The sequence below is a fragment of the Budorcas taxicolor genome, chromosome 18 (genome assembly GCF_023091745.1).
Source record: "Budorcas taxicolor isolate Tak-1 chromosome 18, Takin1.1, whole genome shotgun sequence".
Lineage (NCBI taxonomy): Eukaryota > Metazoa > Chordata > Mammalia > Artiodactyla > Bovidae > Budorcas > Budorcas taxicolor.
In genome coordinates, this window is record NC_068927.1 from 37,006,554 (window position 1) to 37,026,856 (window position 20,303).

The 20,303-nt window shown below is 44.7% G+C and overlaps 2 protein-coding genes across 5 annotated transcripts in view; one reads left to right on the forward strand and one right to left on the reverse strand.

Moving 5' to 3' along the window:
* Nucleotides 1-1,705: 1,705 nt before the first annotated feature.
* Nucleotides 1,706-3,515, reverse strand: DDX28 (DEAD-box helicase 28). The gene has a single exon (XM_052655987.1). The coding sequence runs from the start codon at nt 3,512-3,514 to the stop codon at nt 1,877-1,879; it is 1,638 nt and encodes a 545-aa protein (XP_052511947.1). The 5' UTR covers nt 3,515; the 3' UTR covers nt 1,706-1,876.
* A 117-nt stretch (nt 3,516-3,632) lies between these two features.
* The window catches only part of DUS2 (dihydrouridine synthase 2), a 32,003-nt gene continuing 15,332 nt past the window's right edge, over nt 3,633-20,303 (forward strand). Inside the window, exons 1-8 of one of the 4 annotated variants that reach the window (XM_052655978.1) lie at nt 3,634-3,663; nt 4,137-4,214; nt 5,594-5,668; nt 7,663-7,790; nt 13,590-13,635; nt 15,848-15,939; nt 17,148-17,191; nt 18,364-18,424. In XM_052655978.1, the coding sequence (XP_052511938.1) occupies nt 7,665-7,790; nt 13,590-13,635; nt 15,848-15,939; nt 17,148-17,191; nt 18,364-18,424 (369 nt within the window). In that variant the 5' untranslated portion in view covers nt 3,634-3,663; nt 4,137-4,214; nt 5,594-5,668; nt 7,663-7,664. Of the gene's footprint in view, nt 4,215-5,593; nt 5,669-7,662; nt 7,791-13,589; nt 13,636-15,847; nt 15,940-17,147; nt 17,192-18,363; nt 18,425-20,303 lie in introns of all 4 variants that reach the window. The other 3 variants (XM_052655980.1, XM_052655981.1, XM_052655979.1) reach the window with 3 other exon arrangements.

The window sequence follows — 20,303 nt, forward strand, 5'->3', positions numbered from 1 at the left end:
GGCAGATAACCTTCTTCAGGGGCTCCCTGTAGCTGACCTTAAAAAAGCAAAGATGGGACATCTGTTTACTGGGGCTGTTGCAGAGGGGATGTGCCCAGGAGGTGGAGACGTCTTGGGCTGTTATTTGAGAGGTTGGGCCACTCTGGTTGCAAATCACAAAAACCTTCCTTCTGTCTACTCCTAAATTGCTTGAATTGGCGGGGGCACATTAGGACAGATGAAGTCAGGCCTAATTAGAGCAGACTGCCTTTGGGAATGCTAGAAGGTAAAATGTGAAGGGAAATGCTCTGTAGGTTTTTCACGGCAAGTAGGCCAGAATGAGACCACTGATTGTCCAAGGCTTCAGAGATTACTTGTCTGAGAGCATCCCTCTGGTGCGGTGGGGGTACCAATACCTTATAATAACTCGGCTGGGCACCTGGGGAAGGCAGAATACATGGTTTATTAACTTAAGAGGGTGGGAAACTCATCTGGGGATTCCACAAAACAACAAACACTTGTATGTGGATTTTTGGACCAACCCTCAGAAAACTTACGTAGCTCTGAAGTAGGGTTCAGGGATCTGTACTTTAAACAAGTTGCACCAAAGTGGTCCATGGATAGTTGACTAAATTATTGTCTATTTGGGTTTGCTTTTGAGAGTCAAAGTGGGCAATATTAAAAATTGCAGCAGGCATAGATATAAACAAGGAATATTCAAGGCAAACAGAAATGTAGTTATTCTACATGTGAATCACATTTGAGAAAACTTAGCCTACTGGTTAAAGAACACAACTCTTAGGACACAGACCAGATTCTGTCCTTATTTGTGTAATTTTGAGCAAGTTCTTTTATCTTTCTGACTCTGTTTCCTCACGTGGGAAAGACTGTACATTTAGCGCAATATTCTCTTTTGGCAAAGGTTGCTCTGAGCCCATTCCTGTTCTCTGCAACTTAATCCTTTTCAGTGTGTGAGCAGTTTTAAGTTGTTTTCTTAAGTATTCTCTTTCAACCATTCCTTACTTTAGGCAAAGCTTATATAATGCTGCTAGGTTCTATAACGTTTATAGAACATAGGAGATAGTGAGAGGATGCTATAAGCTTATTTTGCCAGTTTTATAAAAATGTTTAACCTCTCCTCTTCCTCTGCAACCAAGAGATGGGAAAGAAGGCAGAGGCTGGAAATGCACACTAAAGGAATACTTCTGTGTCAGTCTGCCTTTTATTCTTCTGCCACTGCTTCCCAGAGAGATTTCACTAAGACAGCCTAAGCTTGCCATGGCCATTGTTCATAAAGAAAATTTCTCTATTGCTAGTCACATCCCCTTTTCCTTCTCCTGAGGGCTTAATGGATTTCCTTTTTTTTTAATTTGCCTGTGTAAGGTCTTAGCTGTGGCCACAGGGTGAGGCTGGGATTTAGCTGCCCTCTCCCACAGCGTGTGGCATCTTAGTTCCCCCACCAGGGTTCAAACCCTGGGGATGTGGTTCAAACCCACATCCCCTGCATTAGGAGGCAGATTGTTAACCACTGGACCACCAGGGAATGGATGGTTTTGGGGGCAGTAAATAAAGTCGAAACAAAAACATCAACTGAAGGAGCCTTTGTCCTAGGTGCAGTAGTTTGGAGTGTGAATTTTCTCAGAATCCAGTGAATTCTGCCCCAGGTGGAAACTACAGAAACATCACTTATTGTTAGAAATCATGACATGATACAAAGCCAAAATCAACTTTATTCTTCGTGTCAAAGACTACAGAGAGCCACGTTCAGTAGTTCACCCTCCAGTGTTGACCAGCAGCTGGGGCCTTTAGAAGGTGACTAAGCAGCCCAGAGCATCCTGCTGACAAGTGTGCTCACCCATCCAGCACACAGGGAAAGACCCCTGTTATGGCATCATATTTAAGCCTGCTGCAGTAAGGTTTCCTGGTGCAAAGGCTCACTTACGGAGGACGCTAGACCTGGTAGGCTTCTCCTCCTGCGAGCTGCCAGCTCAATCTTCTGAACCAGGCTCACATCCCAGGGATGGGTCACAAAGCTGATGACTGTTCCTGGCACCTCACTCCCCACACGGCCCACCCTCCCTGCTCTGTGGATGTAATCCTGCAGGGTGAGAGGGAAATCATAATTGATGACGAGTTCCACCTGGGTGCTGTCCAGGCCCCGAGAGGCGATGTCTGTGCAGAGAAGTATGTCTCGGGAGCCCTTCTGGAAGGACTGGAAGATACCTGCCCTCATGGAGGCTGGCATTTGTCCCTGCAGTCTTAAGTGTTGGATTTTGTGGTCATCCAGAATATATCCCAGCCAGTTCACAGTGCTGGAGCTGTTACAGAACACGAGAACAGTTCCTGTGGAGCCCGTCCTATGTGCTCTGTCATGCTGCTTGAGGATCTGCACCAACTCAGTCACCTTCTCTGCTCCTTTCAGCCTCATGAACGTCTGTTTGACATGAGGCATGATGCAGTGGAGCTTGGAACTGGTAATGGTGGTTAGAGAGTCTAAGCTGGCAACTTTACTCAGCAGCTGGCCTACACCGTCGGGAAATGTGGCCCCCACCAGCACTAACTGAGCTTTGGGATTGAAAGGGTCTTTTAAGTCAGCGGGGCCTTCTGCTATGTGACTCTTCTCCAAGATGTAATCCACCAGTTCCAGGAAACTTTCATCCAGCAATGTATCTACCTCATCCAACACCAAGAAAGAGAGGTGCGCCAGGCTGATCAGTTGACCTTTCAGGGCCTTCCACAGAGCCCCCGGAGTGGCCACCAGTACATCTGCTGGAGGATGTTTGGACAGTTGCAGCCTGATCCTACTCATGCCATGGCCTCCCCCTAACTCCTGCACCCGGAGGCCTAAGAAGCTGCCCAAGGGCCGGGCCACGGCCCGCACCTGTTCAGCTAATTCTCGAGAAGGCACAAGGACCAGGGCTCGAGGAGCAGGGATACGACTGGCGTCCAGGCTTGGCTGGCCCAAGAGCCGTTGAAGCAGAGGTAGCATGTAGCCGAGAGTCTTGCCACTGCCGGTTTCCGCGGCGCAGAGGATGTGGCGGCCGCGAAGTAATGGGGGAATGGTACTCGACTGCACGGTTGTGGGCCGAACGACTTCGGGAGCAGCTTCTTGGAGTGCGCTCAGCACACGGGGCTCCAGACCCAGATCGGCGAAGCTGCCCTTGGACGAGAGGTTCCGCAGCGCTGGGGCCTCATGCTGAGCGCGCTCAATGGAGAAATAGTCCTGGCGAGCGCGCCGATGCTTCCAGCCTCGCGAAACGAGTGGCGCAGCCTGCCAACGGCCCAGCGTTTGGCGTGCGGGCTGGTTCAACTCCGGCCGCCGGGCCGAGATCAGCAGCGGGCCAGGTCGCACCAACACCGGCCGCAGGGGGCTCCGCTGCCCGCTCTGCCGCTGTTCCTGCCGCCTCTGTAGAGCCCGCGGGATGCGCACCACAGGCAGGGGCTCGTCGGGGCCGCGGACTGTCAGGTCCCGTCGAGGCGCCAGAGGCAACCGAGGCACGAGCGACAACAGCCGTAGCTGCAGTGCTAGAGCCATAGTCCCCTTGGTGCGGAAGAGGCGCCCAACAGTGACGTCATGCGCGCGCCAAGTCCTCGCGGATGGTGGCCGGCGCGGCTCAGTAAGACATGAGGAATTGGCGAACTGGGTGGAAGGAGGGAGGATCTGTAGAGTTCAGCAGCGGCGAGGTCTGTAGGTCCAAACCGGATGGTGACGTCCAGGCCCCGGCTAACCTTGGGGAAGGGTGCGCGATGAAGGCAGGATCGGGGTCCGGCGACAGGCGGCGATGGGGCCCTGGCATTAGGAATCAGGAGGGCTGAGGGCTTCTGGCGATCCGATGTCGGATCCCTACAATTCTCCTTTGTCGCCCTCACAGCTCCTGTAATGGCATGTCCAGTTCTGATCGCCCCGTGTAAACTGTGAGGGTCCGGCGGTGTTTTCACAGATGTGCTCCCCTTGTAAGGTCTTCTAATATAAATATTTATTGAGAATCGGAGTGAATGGTAAGGCCTGGGGGCCGAGACCAGGGGTAGATCTAGGCTCAGCGTTCCCCCACCGCCCAGAGAGGTGAGGGCCCAGAGGGCAAGCCGATGGACTTCAGCATATCATCTCTTCACTCAAGAGAACTCATCTCTTCGGACCTTTTCCGCTTGCTTTACAGCTGAGATTCATTCTTCCTTCTCTTGTCACCCTTTCCAACTTCTCATCCTGAAGCTCGCCTAGCTCCTCGGGCTTTCAGGTTGGATGCCTAAATTACTTGAATAGTAGTGGGAGGGTCCTGCTACAGGTATATGACTTGTCTCACAGAGTCATGATGAGGCAGAATATTTTACCTAAATTCAGTTCAGGTTTCGAAAAAACCTTACACAATTGGTACTTCCTGAACGGATCCAGAAAATGGGCATCAGATCATTTCTGTAATCTCTAGTGCCTGGGGCAGGAGATAAGGTAAATGTGGGTTAACTACTTGGAAGAGTCTTAACATCGCAAGAAAGAGGTTTTGGGTTTTTTTTTTTGGCCACTGCTGCACAGCCTTTGATGCTGCCTGGAGTGCAAGTATGGAATCTTAACCACTGGACCACCAGGGAAGTCCCTGGAGAAAAGTTTTACTTTCATTACATACTGTTATAAAAGATAAATACTATTATATTTCAAATAGTACTTTGATACACGATAGGCTTTTCTGGAGAGTTATCTGTTAAACTAGAGGAAGAGAGAGTAATGACAGGTAATCAGAGTTACTGGATGGAGTGGTGGCTCTTGAGTGAAAGTGACGTTTGCCCCCACCCTTCCTGGAGGACATTTGACAATGGCTGGAGACATGTTTATTTGTCGCATCTGGGGAAATGCTACAGGCTTCTAGTGGGTAGAGACCAGGATATTACTAAATATGGCACAATGCACAGGACAGCCACCCGCCCCCCCGCCCCTGCCAAAAAAGAATGATCTGGCCCAAAATATCAACATTGTGCTGTTGAGAACCTTGGATAGAAGATGGGGACTGAAGAGAGGCTGGGATTGCTGCATGTACTCTCGCTTCAGGGAGCTACATTTGCCAGGTTCTCGTGTGGCCCAGCCCCTTCCCCAGAATCTGTACCGGGCATATTGACATCATTGCTTGTCATGCCCTTAGGATCAAGAAACCTGGGGGGCCCCTGAAAGCCATAAGCACAGAAAGGGGTGATTTAAGGAGGGTGGTGTGGGAGAAGAGAATTTCGGGAAGAATAAAATTGTCCTCATGTGTTTGGGGACTGTGTCAGATGGAAAAGAGATGAGGTGTGCCGTGGGATGAACCATTCCAGAAGGCAGACTGGGACTGATGACGGAGTCAGATTCCAAATATGACATAAAGACTACTGTAGCAACCAGAAATGCCCAGATCTGTCTGGAGAGTGCTGGATTTTCTGTCACTGAAAATTTCATGTACAGGTCAATGACCACTGAGTGGTGATATGATAGAGGGGAGTTGATGCAAAGAATATGCTACGATATTGTGATTCTACACTACTTTTATGATTCTTTCCCAGAACTCAGAGCTCCTTGTTCCTTAGCTGAAGGGCTCCTTGGATGTCTGATTTGACAGGTTTCATCCATTTACCTGTGCTACTCTTTTTTCAGATACAAAACAGAATTGTTTTGCACCGAGGCAGAACAGATACATTGAAAGAATTATCAGAAAAGAATAATACATAGGTATGTATTTGCATTTGACTTTCATCCAAATATTTGGAAGAGGGTAATTGGTTAGTGGCTGCTTTCTCATGCTCAAACTCTTACAATGTGATTACCTCAAAATGTCATAGGGATTAGAACCTGTCTGAGCCTGTCTGTCTCTTCTCATAGCCCCTAGTTTCTTACTCTTGATTTCTTTTTTTTTTTTTTTGGCTACCCTGCACGGCATGCTTTGTCTTAGTTCCCTGACTGGGAATCAAACCAGTGCCCCATGCAGTTGGAAGAATGGAGTCTTAACCACTGGACCACCGGGGAAGTCCCTTTCTTATCATTTCTTTAGACATTCTGTAAATCCCCTCTTTCCCTCCTGCTCACAGCAGACATTGAGTAACCTCTAGTTGTTATTGAGACGGATATTTTACAAGATGTTTTACAAAGCACTTTATCAGTTCAGTTCAGTTGCTCAGTCGTGTCTGACTCTTTGCGACCCCATGGACTGTGGCACGCCAGACTTCCCTGTCCATCACCAACTCCCGAAGCTTACTCAAACTCATGTCCGTTGAGTTGGTGATGCCATGCAACCATCTCATCCTCTTCTCCTGCCTTCAATCTTTCCTAGCGGCAGGGTCTTTTCCAGTGAGTCAGTTCTTTGCATCAGGTGACCAAAGTATTGGAGTTTCAGCTTCAGCATCAGTCCTTCCAATGAATATTCAGGACTGATTTCCTTTAGGACTGACTGGTTGAATCTTCTTGCAGTCCAAGGGACTCTCAAGAGTCTTCTAGAAATAAGAAAGGTTTACTTATTGTGGAAAAAATGCAAGCTCCTGCGAGTGGTAGCCTCATTAGGTAATGTTTTTCTCAGGCTGCCATGGAAACTTATGTTGCCTAGTTACTCCCTAAATTTTAAAAGGAATTTTTCCTTGAGTCTCAGGTGATAGTGGTACATTCATTCATTTATTCAAGCAGTAAATATTTTCTGAGCACCATGTATGTGCCAGGTACTTTTCATGTGAACAAAAAAGGCAAAATTCCTGCCCTAGTGAGCTTCATAGTCTGATTTAATTGACCTGAGGGCAGGCCGGGACAGTGGTATTTTTTTAACTTTTTATTTTATATTGGGGTATAGCCATTTAACAATGTTATAATAGTTTCAGATGAACAGTAAAGGGACTCAGCCATATATATATGTATCCATTCTCCCCGAAACTCCCGTCCCATCCAGGCTGCCACATAACATTGAGCAGAATTCCCTGTGCTAGACGGTGGGTGCTTATTGGTTATCCTTTTTAAAGATTTCGGTTTTTTTTTCGCTTGTTTTACTCCTGTTGACTTTACCTTCAAAGTTTATTTAGAACATGACCACTTCTCACCACCTCCACAACTCTCTCCTCATCCTGAGCCACCATCATCTCTCATGTCAGTGACTGAAGAGTCTAACTGGTCTCCCTGTGTCTACCATGGCTTTTCATGCAGCAGTCACTGTGATCATGGGGAAATGTGATCCGTCATGCCACTCCTCTTCTTGAAACCCTTGCTGGCTCATATCGTGAAGAGCTAACAAAGCCCATAGGGCATCCTACAAGGCCATTTGGGATTTCACCATTGTGTCCTATCTGCTTAGGACATCCATCCTGTATCTGACGTCCATTACTCTTCTTTCTGTGCTCAACTATGTTGGCCTTTGTACTAGTCTAACACATCAGACTTGCTCCTGCCCCAGGGCCTTTGCACTGACTGTTTCCTCTGCTGTGCACTCTTCATTCCCCACCAGCATGAAAGCTCTAGCAGAATAGCAGTCTTTGTTTTCTTCTCATGTATCCGCAAAGACTAGGACAGTGACTGGCATGGACCACACACTTAATAAATATTTGTTGGATGTGTGAACAAGCTTGCATTGTTTTTTATGATCAGAGAAAAGAAAACAAAGTACTACATGTTGGGAGGAAAAGGAAAGCCTGCTCTGGGTAACAGAAGAGATTTTTCTCCATTTGAATTTCTGACTCTTCTTTCTTCAGGAATGATTGTGAACAACCTCTCTCTGTGCTACCACAACAAACTCATCTTAGCCCCTATGGTTCGGGTGGGGACTCTCCCAATGCGGCTTCTGGCCCTGGACTATGGAGCGGACATTGTGTACTGTGAGGTAAGGGGCTCCTAATCCTCCCAGACAGAGAGCTTTTCCACAAGTGCAGCCTCCTCACCTGTGGGTGGGTGTGTTCAGAAGCTAGAGGAGGCAGAATGGGCCCTCCCTTGACAGGTACTCACTGAAAGCATCAGAAGAGCAAAACACAGGAGTTTTGTGAGCCCTGCCAAGGATCAGGAGCCTAGGCTTCAGGGAGGCATTGTGGGACACCTGGGCCAGGTGGATAGATGAGCATCGTGTCAGGTCACTGCTGTGGCTCCTATAGGAGTTAATACACTTTCATTATGTGAATGAGGAAGCTCAGTTTCAGAGTGAGAAGGAAAAGGACCAGATTCAGGCTAGAGAAACTGGATGTGGTTGGTTTGGGAAGCCATAGAATTTTCTGATAGCAATGGCTAGTAGGCCAGTTACTGGCCTGCTGCTTTGAAGAATATTATTAATAGGACTTCAGACTCAGGTTTAGAAAACATCTTCTAGGAAAAACAGTTAAAGGAGTAGCTGATATTGGATAGGGACTGTGAGCAGTGGTTCTCAGTTAGGCAGGTAAGCTTCCCCCACAACCCTTAATCCTGCTATGCCTCTCTAGTAGGGGTGAGAGGTTAAAGAAATTACCCAAGTGCTTCTGACATTTCCATCTTGAAGAGCCATCTGTGGAGGGAGAACTGTGGCTATAAGAGGGCTACACAAGGATCCTTGTGCTGATGGGTCTATTCTGTGTCAATATCCTGGTTGCAATATTGTTACTACAGTTTTGCAAGACATTACCATAGGGAGAAATTGGGCAGTGGGTACACAGGATCTCACATTCAGGTTCAATTGCATGTGAACCTACAATTATCTCAAAATAAAAAGTTTTATTAAAAAGAAAGGTATAGAAAGAAGAGAGGGTCTGGGACTTCCATGGAGGTCCAGTGGCTAAGACTCTGTGCTCCCAATGCAGGGGACCCAGGTTCAATCCCTGGTCAGGGAACTAGATCCCACATGCTGCATCTAAGAAGCCTGCATGCTGCGACTAAGACCCAGCGAATCCAAAATAAATAAGTAAAATAAATATTTTTTTAAAAGGAAAAGAAGAGAAGGCTTAAGAGTGAATTTGGGAAGAATGGGGCCTACCCAGACTTAGCTCCTGTGGAGCAGAGGCAGGCAGGCAGGCAGGCCAGCTGGCCCGTTTGTGGTGAGCAGATCGATCTCTGGGAACTGAGCCCAGAGTACTGGGAAAGGCACAGCATGGTGCCTGGTGCCCCCTGGTGGATCCAGAGTTGCTCTGCAGGCCAGCCTTGTGATGCTCTGTGTTCACATGTGGTGACCCATCTGTAAGGTTAGTCAAATCACTTCACCCACCTCTCAGGACCTAGTGTGGGACCTCGGGTCGTCCATGTGTACAGGCACCTTCTTAAAAACCCTGCAAAGCCCTGAGCAGCTTTAGGTGAAGAAAGGATGAACCCGCTCAGCAAAGGTTAACGTTATTCCCCACCAAGGTCTGCCCTATTGATAGAGTTCTCTAGGAGTTAATCAGATGTCACATACTTATTCCTTTCTATTATTATAAAAATGTTATTACAATGGATAGATGGACCTAGAGATTGTCCTAGTAAGTGAAGTAAGACAAATATCATGTGTTACTGCTTATATGTGAAATCTAAAAAAAATGGTACAAATTAATCTATTTACAATACAGAAAGGGTCACAGATGTAGAAAACAAATTTATGGTTACCAAGAGGGCAAAGAGAAGGGGATACATTGGGAGATTAGAATTGACATATACACACTATCATGTGTATAGGTTACCTATATAATAAGAACCTACTATATAGAATAGGAAACTCTGCTCAATACTCTGTAGTGACCTATATGGGAAAAGAATCTAGAAAACAGTGGATATGTGTATATGTGTAACTGATTCACTGTGCTCTACATCTGAAACTAACACAACATTGTAAATCACCTACACAACAATAAAAATGAAATAAAACAAACAACAACAAACAAACCAAAATAAAATGGGACTCTAGTGACCCAGACATGAGAGGACACCTGCCCTTTAATACACAAGATGAAGGGAGAAGACAGTGGCCTTTAGAGACCTTGATTACCAAAATGGGTACTTAAATTTTTTTTATGGTAAAAAACGTATAACATGAGATTTACCATCTTAACTGTTTTCAAGTGTATAATTCAGTAGTTGTGAAACAGATCTCTAGAACCTTTTCATCTTGCAAAACTGAAACTCTATACCCATTAAACAACAACTCCCCTTTCCCTCATCCCTCAACAGCCCCTTCACCATTCTACTTTCTGTTTCTATGAATCTGAATACTTTAGATACCTCATGTAAGTGGAAATATGCTATAGTCGTCTTTTTGTGACTGGCTTATTGTGGCTCAGCTGGTAAAGAATCTTTCTGCAATGTGGGAGACCTGGGTTCAATCCCTGGGTTGGGAAGATGCCCTGGAGAAGGGAAAGGCTACCCACTCCAGTATTCTGGCCTGGAGAATTCCATGGACTGTATAGTCCATGAGGTCACAAAGAGTCGGACACGACTGAGTGACTTTCACTTATTTTATTTAGCATAATATCCTCAAGGTTCATCCATGTTGTACCATGTGACAGGTTTTCCTTCCATTTTTAGGCTGAATAATATTCCATGGTATATGCACTGCATTTTGCTTGTCCATTCATGTATCTGTCGATGGACATTTGGGTCACTTTTATTTCTTGGCTATTTTGAAGAGTGCTGCTTTGAATGTAGATGTGCAGATCCCTTTTCGAGACCCTGCTTTCAGTTCTTTGGGATGTATATACCCAGAAATAGGGTTTGCTGGATCATGTGGTAGTGTTTTCATTTTTTGAGGCATTTCCGTACTGTTTTCTCTGTCTTTTGGACTATTTCACACCCCCACCAGCAGTGTACAGTTTCTGAAATCTTTCCTGACACTTATTATTTTCTTTTTTAATATTACCCCTGTTAATGGGTGTGAAGTGATAGCTTGTTGTGCTTTTGATTTGCATTTCTCTGATGATGAATGATATTGAGCATGTTTTTGTATGCTTCATGGCCATTGGTATATCATCTTTGAGGAAATTTCTATTCAAATCTTCTGCCCAGAATGGGTAATTTTTTTAAACTTACAAAGAAATTATTTATGGAAAAAATTGCAGGAATGGACAAAGAACATCCATATACCGTTTACCCAGATTGACCTACTGTTAACGTTTTGCTTGATTTGTTTTATAATTTGTTCTTCTCTCTAATATATGTATTTTCTCCATAACTATTTGAAAGTTTCATATAGTATGATGTATTACTTCTCAAATACTTCATGATATTTTCTAATAATAAAGTCATTCTTTTTTTAAGATTTTTTTTGGAGGGAGTGGACCATTTTTAAAGTCTTTATTGAATCAGTTACAATACTGGTTCTGTTTTTTATGTTTTTTTGTTTGTTTGTTTTTGGCCCTGAGGCATGTGGGGTCTTAATTCCCCTGATTGAACCTACACTCTGTTCATTGGAAGGCGAAGTCTTAACCACTGGATTGCCAGGGAAGTCTCTTTCTGTCTTTTTTTCTTTGAGATTGTTGCCATCCTAGTCACTCTGAACTGCTATCTCACTGTGAGTTTTGTTTGTTTGTTTGTTTTTAAAGATAGGTTCTATTTATTATTTTTTTACCACACTGGGGATTGAACCCAGGCCCTTGGCATTGAGAACGGAGTCCTAACCTCTGGACTGCCAGGAAATTCTCCCTTTTATGGACATTGTGGTTTTGATTTGCATTTCCTAGTAATGATATTGAGCATCTTTTGCTATGTTTATTTTCCATCTATATATCTTTTTTGGAGAAATATCTCTTCATATGCCCATTAAAAAATTTTTTTTTTTAATCTAGGAGTTTTAAGAGTTCTTTATATATTCTGGATATTAGACCTTTAACAGATATATGATTTGCAAATATTTTCTCCCATTCTGTGGATCGTCTTTTCAGTTTATTTTTCATTTATTTATTTTTTTAAGACTTCATTTTAATTTTTAAAAATTTTATATAAGTATAATTGATTTACTTTATTGATAGTATCCTTTGATGCACAAAAAATTTTAATTTTAATGAAGTTCAATTTATCTAATACTTTCCTTTGTTGTTTGTGCTTTTGGTATCATCTCTAAGGGGCTTCCTTGGTGGTTCAGATGGTAAAGAATCTGCCTGAAATGCAGGAGAACAAGGTTTGATCCCTGGGTTGGAAAGATCCCTTAAAGAAGCAAATAGCTTGAAGAATTATATCAATGGAGGAGCCTGGTGGGGTGGAATGGATGAGATGAAGGTAGCAGGCTGTAGTTCAGATATAGGAAAATAATATCTGACAAAAATGGAAGAATAAGCCCATATATGATAAGGCACTTGAAAATTAAATGCTGTTCAAACATTTGGTAGCCATATGAATAAAATAATTTGCTTGCTGGAGAAGGAAATGGCAACCCACTCCAGTATTCTTGCCTGGAAAAGTCCATGGACAGAGGAGCCTGGCAGGATGTAGTCCATGCGGTTACATGACTGAGCATGCATGAATAAGGAGGGTGGAGGGAGATGGGCTAGTAGAAATAAACTGGTAGAACTGAAAAAAAAAAAATCCTCTTGCAGTGCAGGAGGCCATACCTGACTTATACATGGCCTTACTTATCAGGTAAGTTAAAAAGGCAAAATTAGTTTCACCAAGAAGATAAAAACCAATTAAAAGTATATTCTTAACTGTGATGGAGATAGATTTGGGAACTAGAAAGCATTGTTTGTGGCAAAATTTGAGTTGTCTCTTCTATAAAAATAAATGTCATATATGATAAAAATTGAGGGATATAGGAAAAATAGTTGTGATAATTGAGGTAGAGAAATAATATCCTATTTGAGAAAGAATAGTTTTTTTTCTGCACAGCTTTTATAGATATAAAAGTCAGTTTGGTAGGAAGATGCACAGATGAACTCTATCGCATGGAAAAACAATGTTTGTTTTCACCAATGAAGGAAATACAGTGGAAAAAAAAGAGAAAAACCTGTGAGGTTGTACGCTATAACCAAAGAACTGATTAAAATGAATAAAATTGATAAACAATAGTGTTGAAGACGTGTGGGTGAGCAGGCACACGTGTGGTTTTACTGGTGACAATTGAAATTAATTTCTCCACTTAACAATCAGCTGAGCATCTGCTGCATGTAGGCGTTGAAGCAGCTTCACCAGATGTTCAGTAAGCACTTGTAACATGCTGGGCACTAATGACACAAAGATGAACGAGACTGTGTCCAAGCCCCAGAGGCTCTTTGGGTATAATGGGGACACAGAAAAGAAAATAAGACATTTCAAGGGCCATTTTGCCTCAGCTCCTCCTCTCAGGTCCTCAAAGCCCACCTTTGTGTGAATCCACAACCTTCCTCAGGGTGTTCATCATTTAATGGTAAAGGAATGACAGGTGCATCTATAGCTAGCATACAGAGAAGAAGTGGTCCAGCTGTGAAGGTGGGCGTGGCGGAGGGTTTGAGGAATCCCGAGGGGACCAGTTACTGCTGCTGGGGCTGGGATCCCAGCAGTAGGGACCCCAGCTCACTCTCACTTTCATTCAGCTCGCTTTCCCCGACTCATTCTCAGCCAAAGCTCAGCCTGGCTGCAGCCCTTTCCATAAGCACAGGTCACTCAGTGCTGCCCACTTATGTACTGGCCTTCTTGCCTACCCCTGCAACCAGGATCACTGGTCTTCCCTGCTGTACCCAGGACCTGTGTGTCTAGGACTGACATGTGCCCTTTGATTCCTCTGCAGGAGCTGATCGACCTCAAGATGCTTCAGTGCAAGAGAGTTGTCAATGGTGAGTGTAGCTGTGGTCCTAGGATTGTGTGTGTGCCCATTCATGCCCAGGCTGTGCTAACATTGCCTTTGCCTGGGTGTCAGTGTCCTCTGGTGCTCCTTGCCTGGCTGTGTCATTCTGTGGCTCCCATGCTCTCTTGAGTAGGGCTTCCCGACCACCTGCAATGCAGGAAACCCAGGTTTGATCCCTGGTCAAGAAGATCCCCTGGAGAAGGAAATGGCAACCCACACCAGTATTCTTGAGTGGGAAGTCCCATGGACAGAGGAGCTTGGCAGGCTGTGGTCCGTGGGGTCACAAGAGTCAAATATGACTTAGTGACTAAACCACCGCCATCATGGTCTCTTGAGAATAGTCACTGCTCTCCAGAGACCATGACAAACTGCCAGTTGTGAAGCAGGCTGTGAATACCTTCTACCTGCTGGCTTACTGGAATATGAATCACTAGGTTTTGTAGTACAGGTGACCCCCTTGGGGTCAGGGTGGCTTCAGCATTCATCCTGACCCTGCTGCTCTCTGACTATACCCTGGGGCAAGTCACATGACCTCTCTGCCTCAGTGTCTTTAGCTGTAAAAGGAAAATCACAATCCCTACTTTATTTAAATCATAGGGTTGGAATGAGGATCAAATAAGATAAGGGGCATGTAAGTACTTTGCAAATGGAAGTAGTTGTGCTAAATTGTGGTTTTGCTTATACTTTATTGATAAGGCTGATTCTGCTTTAATGAGAGTTGGGGTATTGTTTGAGGTTTTTGAAATGTATACACGTTTGTGAAATCTTAAAATAACTTCACTCGAAGTTTTGTCAATTTCATGTTTAATTCTTTTAGATATATGTTTTCTTTGTGTTATGAAAAATTCAATGTTATAGATATCAGTTCAGTTCAGTCAGTTGTGTCCAATTCTTTGCGACCCCATGGACCGCACCATGCCAGGCTTCCCTGTCCATCACCAATTCCCAGAGCTTGCTCAAACTCCTGTCTGTTGAGTCAGTGATACTATCCAACCTTCTCATCTTCTATCGTCCCCTTCTCCTGCCTTCAATATTGCCCAACATCAGAGTCTTTTCCAATGAGTCAGTTCTTTGCATCAGGTGGCCAAAGTATTGGAGCTTCAGTTCAGCATCAATCATTTCAATGAATATTCAGGACTGATTTCCTTTAGGATTGGCTGGTTGATCTCCTTGCAGTCCAAGTTACTGTCCAACACCACAGTTCAAAATCATCAATTCTTCGGTGCTCAGCTTTCTTTATGGTCCACCTCTCATCCATACATGACTACTGGAAAAACCATTGACTAGATGAACCTTTGTTAGCAAAGGTCTCTGCTTTTTAATATGCTGTCTAGGTTGGTCATAGCTTTTAAAATTATTACTCCTGAAATAAAAGGAGCAAGCGTCTTTTAATTTCATTGCTGCAGTCACCATCTGCAGTAATTTTGGAGCCCAAGAAAAGAAAGTCTGTCACTGTTTCCATTATTTCCCCATCTATTTGCCCTGAGGTGATGACTGGATGCCATGATCTTAATTTTTGGAATATTGAGTTTTGAGCCAGCTTTTTCACTCTCCTCTTTCACTTTCATCAAGAGGCTCTTTAATTCCTCTTCGCTTTTTTGCATAGAGGTGGTGTCATCTGCATATTTGAGGTTATTGATATTTCTCCCAGCAATCTTGATTCCAGCTTGTGCTTCATCCAGCCCTGCATTTTGCAGAATATACTCGCGTATAAATCAAATAAGCAGGGTGACAATGTACAGCCTTGACATACTCCTTTCCCAATCCTAAAAAATGAAAATTCCGCATAATCTCATGCTTGAAGAGTAATCACAAAGAGAAATGACATGTACTTTTTACACACACTTGGGATCATGATATGCGTTTTTTATTTTTTTTATTTTTGGGGGAGAAAGAGGGCAAGGGGCCCATGAACGGCTACATGCCACCATCTCTCTCCCTGTCACTGGGGACAGAGGGAAGGACATGGGCATGGACGTGTGACAGCGGCAACAGGCTTGCCACCGGCCCCCTGACCACACACATCCCCCCCAGGAAAGGGGTCGGCAGGGCCTCCCTACGATGTCCCCAGTCTCTCGTCTGTGCCCTGCCTCTCCCCTGTTCCCTGTCCCAGCCCATGGGCAAGGCCCACAGCAGGGAAATGATACATGTTTTGCCCCTTGCTTTACTATTAATGCGAAGACATTTGTGTTTTCTTGCAGAGGCACTCAGCACAGTGGACTTTGTTGCTCCCGATGACCGAGTGGTCTTCCGCACCTGTGAAAGGGAGCAGAGCAAGGTCGTCTTTCAGATGGTAGGACATCCCAGGACCAAGCACATTTCCCATCTCATGCCCTGGGCTGGGGGAGTGTTACGTGTCTGGGCTCTGTTATACAGTGGTCTTCAGTCTTCCTGAAGATCCTGCATTCAATGATTTCAGAGCTCTGCTCATGAGTGATTACACTCTTGGAGACGGTTTATGGAAATCAAGCTATTAGCGGTCTATTACATGCTTCCAGTCTCAAATTTCACTTCCATCATTGTAGGGATTAACTGTTTATCATGACTAATATATATTTTTATTCCCTAGAATCAGTTGTTCAGATCATGGTCTTTGTTTCGTATAGTCTATATATATTTACCATTTAAAGAAACTAGTTTTCTTCAAGAGTAGTTTTTGGGGACTTTCCTAGCAGTCTAGTGGTTAAGACTCTGTGCTTTTACCACAGGGGGCATGGGTTTGGTCCTTGGTTGAGGGAGTTAGATCCCACATGCCATGCAGTACAACCAGGGGAAAAAAAAAGAATGGTTAGGATTTGTGTTAGGGTCATAGCGATTCTCTCGTTCTCTCACTTTGGGTATTTCTCAGTATTTTTTCAGAAATACTTCCTGGATAACATTTAGGTTTGTTAAAAGAAAATTGATAACAGGACTTTCCTGGTGGCCCAGTGGTTAAGAATCTGCCTGCCAATGCAGGGGACAAGGGTTTGATCCCTGATCCAGGAAGATTCCACATGCAGTGGGGCAGCTAAGCCCATGCACTGCGACTAGCGAGCCCGCATGCCCTAGAGCTGGTGCTCTGCAATAAGAGAAGCCACCACAATGAGAAATCTGCTTGCTGCAACTAGAGAAAGCCTGTGTACAGCAACAACAACAACAACAACAACAACAACAACAATTTTTTTTAGTTGATATCAATGAGTAACCATATGATAAGGCAGATATAGAAGAATGTTAATTGTAGAATCTAAGTGGTGGGTATATGAACGTTCACTCTAAAATCTTTCCAACTTTTTTGTATGTTTCAAAGTATTGACACCATGGATGACATTTTCTTAGCTCTCCAGTGAGCCAGTCCAGTGGGCTAGCTATTTGAGAGAATAACACCTGGTCTCCACTTGCTGGTGTGTGTGTGTGTGTTTGCCCGTATGTGCCCATGCATGTGTGCATGGTGTGCCTGAGTGTGGTTGTGCATATGGACTGCGTCAGGGCCTTGGTTGATATAGCCTCTTGTTTTCCCAGGGGACTTCAGATGCAGAGCGAGCCCTTGCTGTGGCCAGGCTTGTGTAAGTTTTTCCCTTTTGGGGGACTGCCTTTGCCTCTCCTGTGGGCCCTGAGGTCTTACTGTTCCCTGTGACCTTGGAGGTGACCACCCTTCTGCTTCCTAGTCCACTACCTTCTGTTTTCAGGTTAAGAGGGTCATATTTCCTTCTCTATTTGTGGTGAATAAGGGCTGCCCCAGGTATGATGTGAACCCACTGTGTCTGGACCCCAGAGAACCTTTGGGTGGAAGCCTGTTTGTTAGTGTTTATTTATGAGGCTTCCTTTCTGGAGACTACCATGACTATGAACCCTGAGCTTTTAAATCTCATGAAGTGTAAGTAAGACTTACTGCTTTCTAAATTAATGAAGGCAGCAGAGTAATGTGGTTCAGGAGATGGGCTTTTGTGTTAGCTCTGGGCTGGAATCCTTACTTTGCTATCTGCTGACTGTGTGACCTTAGATCCGTAACTTAACCTCACTGAGAACTTAGGTTTCCTCATCAATAAAATGAGACCAATAGTCCCACCTCCCTCTGGCATTATAGGGAAGGGTACATGAGATGATGCATGTAAATATCTTTGCAATATGTGGCATGTAGTGAGTGCTTGGTAAGTTGTTAGCTCTTGTTATTAATTACAATGAAGGTGAGAAGAAACTTGGGTAGTAGTTGCCACTGGTCACAGACAAGTAACTGTATATGTACCAGATGATAAGGAAAGGGTCCTTTCTACATCTGAGGACTGTTTGGAGGAAGCTAACTATGCAGCCGAGCACACCAAGACAGTCCCCCACTTCCACCAGAACCAGTACTCTGGGAAAGGGCTCTTGTGCCTGGGTCACTTTTGTGCATCGGCAAATGGCTTTTACTACCCAGTTAGGACTGGAATTCTGGGATGGAGTTCCATGTGGCTATCACTCAATATTCAAGTCATCTGATACAACTGAAAGCTGGCAGAATCCTCTACAACTAGCCTTTCCTACATGTGTGAGCACCTTATATTCTTCTTCTGGAGTTCTGCCCAGGAGGAGAGGTGGTTGCATATTTTAGAGACAGAATTTTTCATTTCCTATTCCTGAGGGTTAGTGTGTTTCAGAGAGCCAGTAAGAATTTCAGGAGCACAGACCCATACCCTTGACTTTATGTCCTACCCTCAAGTTGAATATTTATTACCTTTCCTCCTTCATGTTTTTCCAGAGAAAATGATGTGGCTGGTATTGATGTCAACATGGGCTGTCCTAAAGAGTATTCCACCAAGGTAAACTGCTTTCATTGTACTCTTCACAAATATAGGGTGCAGATTAAAGGAAACTGGAGGTGACAACTAAGTACAGTGCCTGACTCTGGACTAGATCCTGTACTCATGAGCAAGACGCTCAAGAGGGTGTTATTAGATCAGCCGGCAAAATTGGAATATAGATGATGGTAGATGAGCTAAAAAGTACTGTATCAATGAAAATATATGAAGTTGATAACTTCTGTGGTTATGTAAGAATATCTCTATTAGAAAATACACAGAAATATTTAGGAGTCAAGGGCTATGATATATATATATATATACATAATTACTGTCAAATGGTTCAGAAAAAAAAATTTAATTTTATTTACTTATTTTTGTCTGTGCTGGGTCTTTGTTGCTCCATACTGGCTTTCTCTAAGTGCGATGAGTAGGGACCACTCTCTAGCTGTGGAGCATGGGTTTCTCATTGCCATGGTTTCTCTTGTTGCAGAGCACAGGCTCTAGGCCCTGCTGACTCAGCAGTTGGGGAGCAACAAGGCATGTGCAGTCTTGGTTTTGGAGGTGGTTTGGAGCAGATGAAAATGCCTTAGTTGCCCCGAGGCATGTGCAGTCTTCCTGGATTAGGGATTGAACTGGTGTCCCCAGCATTGGCAGGTGGATTCTTAACCATTGGATCACCAGGAAAGTCCAGGGAAAATTTTAGATGTGCATACACATACACATGTATACATAAATAAATATTCACACACACACAGAGCACTCGTGCCCAAGTAATAAATGGTGTAAATGTTAAAAGAAAAATGTGAACAGAGCTCTTTTTCATGATAAAAATAGAGGATGCAATATATGTATCCAAATTGTCATATCAGAAGAGACCAGACAGGACTGCAGTGGAAGCTCTGAGAAAGGAACAGAAGGGCAGCTCTTAAACACAGGCTCTTCTGCGGAAATGTGGTCCCTGAGGAGGAGGCTTGGGACCTGGCAGGCCAAGAGAGTGGTACAAGCTGGGACCCGGAGGCCAACATGAAGTAGAGGCAGGGAACCTTGATTTGACCAGAGGCTTGAGAACTGGGAGGGGAAGAGGCAGCAGAGGAACATGTGATTGAAAATCTTGGTTGAGACCAGGTTAACTGAATTCTGACTTTTTAGATATCTCTGACCTGTTTGGGACAGAGAAGGCTTGTGATTAGAAACTTCGTCTCTTCCCCCAGGGAAAGTCAGCATTACTAGTTCCTTGTGTGTTTTTCCAAGTATATTCTATAAATAGAAACGCTAATCTAGAAGCCATGTGTCTAGTGGATTCAGGTGTAAAGAGGCTAGACGTCAGGACACAGATATCTGAGATGAGTATCTTGAGTCCACAGGGGAAACCAAGGATGGAGAGAAGAAAAGCCAAGTTGGGGCTGAATTTGGCAGTGCCTGGCTGGCAAATGATCACACTGGGAGTGGGAGGTGGGGTGAGTTGTGGAGGCAGAGGGAGGGTAGACTGGCAGCCAAGAGGATGGTTGGTCTCAGGGTCACTGGGACTGCGGGAGGAAGAGGTGGCCTGGAGAGGATGTAAAGGGCAGCTTGGAGCTAACTGGGTGCAAGGCACCAGAGCAACTCCTGTAGGGTCACCTCGGAAACCTGATCATAGGGTGCGAGGGTCTGCAGTCTAGATGTGGCAGATTGTCCCCATAGCCCTCTGCCCAGAGTCTGCTTTCAGGAGTTGGTTGGCCTGAGGACCCTTGCTTTAGCCCAGGAGGCTGAGACTGCCTGAGGGAAAGGCCCTTGGGATACTTGAAAACCAGAGGACATTTGTGGGTGGCTGCTTCAAGGAATTGTGGAAGTTTGCCCTTGTCTCTTCCTAAGTGGCTCAGTCGTAAAGAACCTGCCTGCCAGCACAGGAGATGCGGGA